The following is a 10300-nucleotide window of genomic DNA, read 5'->3' on the forward strand; positions in this document are numbered from 1 at the left end:
CACGTGTGTTTTTTATGTTTTGCTCAGTTATTTCTAGCTTTGTTCATTTGGGACTCTTTCAAATTGATTCCTGTGTCTTTTTTAAATGCTTGGGGGTTTGTTGTTTTTAAGCACTCCCTTACTTTTTGATATTATAGGATTCTTCAGGCTCATCTTGAATGGCCCTTCCTCCATCCCTAGAATTGTTAAGGCAAATTTGTGTGCCCAAAGCACAGTGAGGCCAAACAAACTAAAATGTAAGAGTTTGGAGCAGAGAAAGATTCATTGCAAGGCCACAGAAGGAGACAGGTAATTCATGTCCTAAAAAGTCCTGAACTCCCCAAAGGGTTTCCACAAAGGAATTTTTTAAATATTTATTTATTTATGGTAGCATGTGGATCTTTCATTGTGGGACACCGACTTCTCTCTAGCTGTGGTGTGTGGGCTCCAGAGCATGTGAGCTCTCTAGCTGAGGTGCACAGGGTTAGTAGTTGTGGTGTGCACTGACTTACTTTCTTTCCTCAAGGATTGTGGGATGTCAATTCCCTGACCAGGAATTGAACCCACATCCCCTCCATTGAAAGACAGATTTCTAACCACGAGACTACCAGAGAGGTCTTGACAAAGCATTTTTAAAATATCAGGTGAGGGAAGGGGTGTCTCAAAGTACGTGATAAGATCCTGCACAGTTCTTCCTGGCTGACGATGAGTGAACAGGATAGTGTCACAGGGGTTAACTTAACAGTCCTTAGGTTTCAGGAGGTCTGGGGCTCTGTGCTTATGGTCATCAAACAGTTAAGACCTTCCACCTGATAGAGGGTTTTCACATCTACAAAACAACTCAGGAAATTTGCATCAAATACTATTATCTAGGTACTGGATCGTGGAAAAACAAGAGAGTTCCAGAAAAACATCTATTTCTGCTGTATTGACTATGCCAAAGCCTTTGACTGTGTGGATCACAATAAACTCTGGAAAATTCTGAAAGAGATAGGAATACCTGACCACCTGACCTGCCTCTTGAGAAACCTATATGCAGGTCAGGAAGCAACAATTAGAACTGGACATGGAACAACAGACTGGTTCCAAATAGGAAAAGGGGTATGTCAAGGCTGTATATTGTCACCCTGCTTATTTAACTTATATGCAGAGTACATCATGAGAAACACTGGGCTGGAAGAAACACAAGCTGGGATCAAGATTGCTGGGAGAAATATCAATAACCTCAGCTATGCAGATGACACCACCCTTATGGCAGAAAGTGAAGAGGAACTAAAAAGCCTCTTGATGAAAGTGAAAGAGGAGAGTGAAAAAGTTGGCTTAAAGCTCAACATTCAGAAAATGAAGATCATGGAACTGAGTCCCATCACTTCATGGGAAATAGATGGGGAAACAGTGGAAACTGTGTCAGACTTTATTTTGGCGGGGGGCGGGGGGGGACTCCCAAATCACTGCAGATGGTGACTGCAGCCATGAAATTAAAAGACGCTTACTCCTTGGAGGGAAAGTTATGACCAACCTAGATAGCATATTGAAAAGCAGAGACATTACTTAAAAGTCCGTCTAGTCAAGGCTATGGTTTTTCCAGTAGTCATGTACAGATGCGAGAGTTGGACTGTGAAGAAAGCTGAGCGCTGAAGAATTGATGCTTTTGAATTGTGGTGTTGGAGAATACTCTTGAGAGTCCCTTGGACTGCAAGGAGATCCAACCAGTCCATTCTGAAGGATATCAGCCCTGGGTGTTCTTTGGAAGGAATGATGCTAAAGCTGAAACTCCAGTACTTTGGCCACCTCATGAGAAGAGTTGACTCATTGGAAAAGACTGATGCTGGGAGGGATTGAGGGCAGGAGGAAAAGGGGACAACAGAGGATGAGATGGCTGGATGGCATCACCGACTCGATGGACGTGAGTTTGAGTGAACTCCAGGAGATGGTGATGGACAGGGAGGCCTGGCATGCTGCGATTCATGGGGTCGCAAAGAGTCGTACATGACTGAGTGACTGAACTGAACTGAACTGAACTGAGGTACTTCAGAGAGGAACTAAAGCAGAGGATTTAGTGGGGGAAATACTGTCCTGGGAAAGCCTCACAGGGAGGGTCCTGCTCAGAATCAACCTTTTCTCCAGTGGTTCCTAGTTCCTTTTATTAGAGAATGCAATTAATAATCAGGATTGAGTTGCTAGATGTTCTTATTGCTACTGAGGTATCATTGCTTCCAGGTTCTTTCAACAAACAACTAGAATATATGTGTGTATAAATGTGTATGTGTACATGTTTGTTGTTTAGTCACGAAGTTGTGTCTTGACTCTTTTGTGACACCATGGATGGTAGCCTGCCAAGCTCTTCTCATGAGATTTCCCAGTCAAGAACATTGGAGTGGATTGTCATTTCCTTCTCCAGAGGATTTTCCCAACCCAGAGATCAAACTTGCATTTCCCACATTGGCAGTCAGATTCTTTCTTTACCACTGAGCTAGCAGGGAAGCTCATATGTGTATACATATATAGCTATAATTTTTCTCTATCTATCCATCTGCATATATATTAATCTTATCCCATCTCCCATGTTAATTCTAGCTTTCTTTTTTGCTAATCTATAACCTCCCATTCCAACACTGAGAAAACTTATGATCACCACCATTTGTTGTCTATTCACTTTAATTTGTTCAGTGCCAATATAGATGCTGGAGAAGGCAATGGCACCCCACTCCAGTACTCATGCCTGGAAAATCCTATGGATGGAGAAACCTGGTAGGCTGCAGTCCATGGGGTCGCTAAGAGTCGGATATGACTGAGAGACTTCACTTTCACTTTTTGCTTTCATGCATTGGGGAAGGAAATGGCAACCCACTCCAGTGTTCTTGCCTGAAGAATCCCAGGGACAAGGGAGGCTGGTGGGCTGCCATCTATGGGGTTGCACAGAGTCGGACACAACTGAAGTGACTTAGCAGCTTAGCAGTATACATGCACAGAATTGTCACAGTTGTAAACCTGTACTTCTGTGAGAAATGACATTACCAACCAGAGTAGTTGGTAAAAGAATAAAAACTAAGTTTTTATTCTTTGTACCATTGAAGTCTATGAGCTTTGACAAATGATTAAAAAGTCATGTAGCCACCCCAGTAAGTTTTTTAATCAGTTGGGTAAATATCGAGGAACACAAATTCCAATTTGAACAGTTAGTTTATGTTTAAATTATAAGGAGCTGCCAAGCTGTCTGCTGTGCTATTTCCATCTTCATGAAGATTGAAAGATATTTCCTGTTGCTCTACATTCTCACCAGTATGAAGTATTGTCAGATTTTTGGATTTAAGCCCTTTTAATAAATGTGTCATTATGTTTTAAAGATTCAGATTTTTTTTAATTAAATAAAGTCAAAGTCAATGGTCCAGCCATTCTCTAGTAAAGGGACAGACACATACCCAAAACCTGATCTGTATAGTACTCTCTGTGTGTCCTCAGTTGCTTCAGTCATGTCCAGCTCTTTGCAACACCATGGACTGTAGCCTGCCAGGTGCCTCTGTTCATGGAATTCTCCAGGCAAGAATACTAGAGTGGAAGACTTGCAGAAGGCCGTCTTTTCTTCACAGAGAGGACTGAAGCATTCAGTTCTCTACAAAGTTCTGTTAGTTTTCATTTTGTCCTGTCCTCTTTCTGCAAGTCACCCAGAAAGAGCTCCTTTCCTCTACCAACTCTGAGTGTGGCACTATAGATAATCCAGTGCTTGAATGTGTATTTTTCTCCATATAAGCTGAACCTTTTCCACAGAAGTTTCCTGTAGCTACTTCATATCTTCCGCTAAAGTAGTAACTTGAGTCATTTTTCATAGTACATTGCTGTTGTTTGGTTGGCGGTTGTTGTAAGGGGACACAGAGCCTTATTAGCACTCACACCCTCATGCCTCCGTCCTCTTTGTCATAGACTGTCTACAGTCTCCCCAGATCTCTAACCTCCCTCCCCATTCCAGATACAGCCGATCTCTCCTGCTGCTCTTTGTGACCAAATATCATGTTTGTCCGAAACCACCAATTAAGGCCTCAGGGACCTGGAAGTTGAAGACATCAGCTGAGCATGTCTTGAAAACTCAGTCCCAGGGCCCTTCCTCTCTCTTATGCATCCCTCCTCACTCTCTGCTTTAGACTTTGGCCTTCTTCCTTCTGACCGGATTTTCACTGTGAGCTGATCTCATGTTATATCTCCCTCTTGGGTGCATTGATTTCATTTTGAAATTCATTTGTATACTTCCATTCTGTCAATTATAGCATTCCAAAAGTAAAAAAAAAAAAGAAAGAAAGAATACTGGAGTGGGTCGCCATTCCCTTCTCCAGGGGATTTTCCCAACCTAGGGATTGAACCAAGTCTCCTGCACTGCAGGCAGATTCTTTACCATCCGAGCCACCTGAGAAGCCCATAGTATACTGTATCAGGACTTAAATTGACAGAAAAGGGTAAAAGAAGTGAGAAATGAAATATTCCTGCCATATCAGTAAACAAAGATGTCACAGTCATCAGCAATTGCAGCCACCATGGATGGTGAGCTGATGAGCCCTGAGGGAACTCAGGAAGGAAAGAATACTTGCCATCTAGCAGCCATCAAACTGCAGCCACTCCCTATCGTGAGCCACCAAGGAAATTCAGAACATGAAAAACCCAGATAGTTGAGGTATGTATCAAAGGAATGATTTCAGTAAGCCCAGACTCTTGTATCTTCCCATACACAAAAGCTGCACTTCCCATATGCTAAATTCCTTAACTTAGGATATCTGGTTTTCTTAATTTACAAAAAAAATTTGACATTCAGACTACTTGCATCTTGTTGCAAAACTTATATATAACCTGGCTCCTTCTTCCCCCTTCTTTGGAGCAGTTCTCTCAGGGTTCCTTGAGAGAAGGAACCTGCTGCCTCCTGGACTTAAGTCCTAAAAATTTCCACTGAATAAAGCATAACTTTCAATTTTTAGGTTGCTTTTTTTTTCAGTTTACAGGAGCTTGAAAATGCTTGGAGTTTCCATTTTCCAGATGCAGTATTCAATGAGATTGATTTCTGCTAATAGACTCCTAAAACTTTTGTCTCTTTGTTTCTTGGGACTCCTTGGTTCCTACCCAATTTCAAGGCTGGTTCTTTAGCTTTTCTATTTCACATATCCTTCTTATAAACTTCCCTTGTTTACTTCAGCCAAAGTAATTTTCAATGATTTTGAACAAAATAAACCTAATTGTTACGTACACAATTAAGCAAATAAAAATGATATGTGTAGTTGAAGTGAAAATGATTAAATAATTAATTTATTAGAATATTAGTAAGGAGCAAAAAATAATAACTTTTGAATTCAAGAATCACATTCAGAATAGTACAAAAAACCTTTCATCCTTTGAGAAAAAATATTGATGTAGTCTTTGGTTAAGGAATTTTCTAAGTTGGAATATGTAAGAATTAGAGAAGAAGCCTATTTTTATTAATAGTATGAGAAATACCAGGGTACTCTGCTCTCCCAAGCGCCATCCCTCTCTACTCTGCCCCTCCTTCTCTAATCTCTGCAAGGAGTTGCATTCCCTCTACAATTAGTTGCATTCTCTCTACAATCACTGAGCTCTTTCAACATTGATTGACTTTACTAATACAATCTGAAATTGTAGAAGTAGGCAAACACACATTAAATAGTTCATCTTATACAACATCCTCTCACTTCTGCCTTCTGCATCTTTCCATCAACAAATTTATTACCAAATGCGTAAATTAAAAAGATACAATAGATGCAAAACCTTGACCATTTTCTTCAGCAATGTTTTCTGTTGATTTAAACATATCTGGACTGGTGGGTTACAGTTCATCATGTTGCAAAGAATCTGACACAACCCAATTGAGCACACTCACACAAACGTATTTGGAGAATTGAACTGCTTACAATTTGCAGCTGAAAACACAACCTGAATTGGAAAAATTAAAACAGTATGACAACACAAATGTTATTGGATTGCTTACAATTTTCATCCGAAAGCACAACTTGAATTGAAAAAATTAAAACAATATGACAACACAGATATTACTTTAGAAATATAAATAGCTTCATTTAAAGTACAGCACCAATAAAACAAGTGTTAGGAAAATAAAAATATCATATGTAATTAAAATGCAAACCAAACAAAAATTGTGTACACATAAATAGTAACTGCCATAAGGGTGGTGTCATCTGCATATCTGAGGTGATTGATATTTCTCCCGGCAATCTTGATTCCAGCTTGTGCTTCTTCCAGCCCAGCATTTCTCATGATGTACTCTGCATATAAGTTAAATAAGCAGGGTGAAAATATACAGTCTTGACATATTCCTTTTCGAATTTGGAACCAGTCTGTTGTTCCATGTCCAATTCTAACTGTTGCTTCGACACCACGCTTATGGCAGAAAGTGAAGAGGAACTAAAAAGCCTCTTGATGAAAGTGAAAGAGGAGAGTGAAAAAGTTGGCTTAAAGCTCAACATTCAGAAAATGAAGATCATGGCATCTGGTCCCATCACTTCATGGGGAATAGATAGGGAAACAGTGGAAACAGTGTCAGACTTTATTTTGGGGGGTTCCAAAATCACTGCAGATGGTGATTGCAGCCATGAAATTAAAAGACGCTTACTCCTTGGAAGAAAAGTTATGACCAACATAGATAGCATATTCAAAAGCAGAGACATTACTTTGTCAACAAAAGTCCATCTAGTCAAGGCTATGGTTTTTCCAGTAGTCATGTATGGATGTGAGAGTTGGACTGTGAAGAAAGCTGAGGGCCGAAGAATTGATGCTTTTGAACTGTGGTGTTGGAGAAGACTCTTGAGAGTCCCTTGGACTGCAAGGAGATCCAACCAGTCCATTCTGAAGGAGATCAGCCCTGGGATTTCTTTGGAAGGAATGATGCTAAAGCTGAAACTCCAGTACTTTGGCCACCTCATGTGAAGAGTTGACTAATTAGAAAAGACTCTGATGCTGGAAGGGATTGTGGCAGGAGAAGAAGGGGATGACAGATGATGAGTGGGCTGGATGGCATCACTGACTCAATGGATGTGAGTCTGAGTGAACTCCAGGAGTTGGTGATGGACAGGGAGGCCTGGCGTGCTGCGATTCATGGGATCGCAGAGTCGGACACAACTGAGCAACTGAACTGAACTGAACTGATCTGAAATAGTAATGGGGCTTCCCTTGTGGCTCAGCTGGTAAAGAATCAGCCTGCAATGCGAGAGACCTGGATTCGATCCCTGGGTTGGAAAGATTCCCTGGAGAAGGGAAAGGCTACCCTCTCCAGCATTCTGGCCTGGAGAATTTCATGGACTGTATAGTCCATGGGGTCACAAAGAGTTGGACACAACTGAGCAACTTTCACTTTTCAAATAGTAATTACCAAAGTGAACAGAGTAATCCAGTAAACTGGGATCAATTATTTAAATCTAATGCAATTTTTAAACCTTCTAGATTGAAGAAGGCAATGGCACCCCACTCCTGTACTCTTGCCTGGAAAATCCCATGGACGGAGGAGCTTGGTAGGCTGCAGTCCATGGGGTCGCGATGAGTCGGACACGACTGAGCGACTTCACTTTCACTTTTCACTTTCATGCATTGGGGAAGGAAATGGCAACCCACTCCAGTGTTCTTGCCTGAAGAATCCCAGGGATGGGAGAGCCTGGTGAGCGGCTGTCTATGGGGTCACACAGAGTCGGACACAACTGAAGTGACTTAGCAGCAGCAGTTAGGACATCAGTACTAAAGACCTGTCTTTGTGGATTTGTATATCCTGTTTTTAGTAGACTGGATAAAAGATACCTTTCTCCAGCTCTCTATATGATAATATATCAATAACAATATTTAAAATAAGTAACAATAAGATATGGGCTTGCCTGGTGGCACAGTGGTAAAGAATCTGCCTGAAATGCAGAGGATGTGAGCTCTATGCCTGGGTCAGGAAGATCCCCTGGAGAAGGAACTGGCAACCCACTCCAGTATTCTTGCCTGAGAAATCCTATGGACAGAGATACCTGGTGGATTTATAGCCCATGGGGTTGCAAAAGAGTCTAACATGACTTACTGACTAAACAACAATAACAAACAATAAGATACAGTAAGATACAATTAAACACCAATGATTTATTGAGTTGTTCTGATAAACTCATGATGGCACAGACAAAAAGAAATCTTATACCAAGATATTTATTCAAGAACTATGGGCCCCAAATCAAGTAATTGTGAATAAATTTATTCACAGTTAAATTTCATTAAAGAATTAAATATTTACAACTCAGAATCACCCTGTCTTGGGTTGACCCATCTTCTAAACATTATACATTCTGAGCTTAGCATTCTACCATTTTTTCTGCCCACTATCTAAAAATAGGGCCCAAAGAAAAATAACAGTAATAAAATTAAATTCTTTTTTCCTTCACTCCATAAAGTTTACCTAAAAGGAGTAAGGAGTATATTTCTGTTTATAGGGTGACTGAAATTTTTACTGATGCATGAGATATACCACTGCTCTTAAGGGAGAGTGAATGGTGAAGAGTGAATGACAAATTGTTACCACCCCTTCACTGAAAATAATTCATCTGTGGAATGATCAATGTACAGGATCTTCAAGTGACTCAAGCTTGACTCCACACTGAAAGCAAATCAGGCTGAAACTATCGATGGGCCCACTAATGAGGAAATCACAAGAAAGTAGAATTAGGATAAAGCTTTTTTCTTCCATAAGATTTTTCTCAAAGCTTGTTTGACATCTTTGTTTCTTAGAGAGTAAATCAGAGGGTTTAGCATGGGAGTAACCAATATGTAAAATACTGAAACCACTTTACGAAGTTCAGGATTGTTTGGAGGTGTGAGATACACAAAGGAGACAGTCCCATAAAGCAAGCTTACCACCCCCAGATGGGAGCTGCAAGTGGAGAAGGCTTTCTTTCTCCCTTCACTGGAGGGGATCTTCAAGACTGTGGTTACAATATACATGTAAGATACTACAATAACAACTATTGAGGGCAAAATAATGCAGGCAGCCAAACTAAGAGATACCATCTTATTGACAAAGAGATTAGAACAGGAGATCTTCTCAATTTGGTAAGAATCACAGTAGAAGTGATCAATGACTCGGGAGGCACAGAAAGACACTGAGAATGTTACACTGACTTGGAGGATGGAACTGATCCAACCACAGAAATAGGAACCAGCCACCAGCTGAGTGCAAAGGCGTCTTGACATATGGACACTGTAAAGAAGAGGGTTGCAGATGGCAATGAAGCGGTCATAGGCCATGGCCGCCAGGACAAACCCTTCTGTTACAATGAAGAGTGCAAAAAAGGAGAACTGGGCAGCACACCCTACAAAAGAGATAGTCTTTTTCTCAGACATGAAGTTGACCATGGCCTTAGGTGCAATAGCAGTGGAGTAGGAGAGGTCAATGAAGGAGAGATTGCCTAGAAAGAAATACATTGGTGTGTTCAACTGGGAGTCAGCCACAATGATGCCAATCATACTAATGTTCCCCAAAAGGACCGTGCCATAGACAAGCAGGAATAGGAGGAAGAGGAGAGTGTGGAGCTCTGGGCGGACCCTGAAGCCTACAAGAATGAAGTCAGTTACATCTGAATGGTTGCCTGCTCCCTTGTCTCCCATGGCAAGAACCTGCTAAGAGGTACAAGACAAGATTAAAAATAGAGACTTCTACCTATTTCCTGGTATCACAAAATGTCTTTTGCCTCTTGTATAAGACATTGAAATGTGTCTTATCATCTCCTTTATAACATTCTGTTGTGTTATGTATGATCTGCTGCATCCTTTTATAGGAATTGACTCTGAGGTATATTGTAATTGCCCATCAGCACACAACATTTGAGTCACCTAACTCATAATTTTCTAGTGTGATTCTCCAGTTCCAGTCCTCTTTCCATTATAATGCACATGACTTTCACACATAAAGCATTTTCTCTTTATACCTGTTTAGTGGCTCATTTGATTTACATAGTAAGTCTAACGTATCTATAGGTTTTGAGAGATAAATAATATTTGCTCTCTGTAGTTTCAAATTCATCTTAATGCTTCCATTTTACAACAGAAGAATCAAATTTAAGAGCAATTTTGTTGTTGTATAGTCACTAAGTTGTATTTGATTCTTTTGTGACCCCATGGACTGTAGCACTCCAGGCTCCACTATCCATGGGATTTCTCAGGCAAGAATACTGGAGTAGGTTGCCATATCCTTCTCCAGAGGATCTTCCCAACCCAGGAATTGAACCCTTGTCTCCTGTGTCTCCTACATTGGAAAGCAGATTCTTTACCACTGAGGCACTTGGGAAGCCCA

General features: G+C 40.7%; 1 protein-coding gene across 1 annotated transcript; it reads right to left on the reverse strand.

The window, feature by feature from the left end:
• Positions 1-8673: 8673 nt before the first annotated feature.
• On the reverse strand, positions 8674-9615 carry LOC138079038 (olfactory receptor 9K2-like). The gene has a single exon (XM_068971853.1). The coding sequence runs from the start codon at positions 9613-9615 to the stop codon at positions 8674-8676; it is 942 nt and encodes a 313-aa protein (XP_068827954.1).
• Positions 9616-10300: the final 685 nt, after the last annotated feature.

Source organism: Capricornis sumatraensis, chromosome 4 (assembly GCF_032405125.1).
Source record: "Capricornis sumatraensis isolate serow.1 chromosome 4, serow.2, whole genome shotgun sequence".
Classification (NCBI taxonomy): domain Eukaryota; kingdom Metazoa; phylum Chordata; class Mammalia; order Artiodactyla; family Bovidae; genus Capricornis; species Capricornis sumatraensis.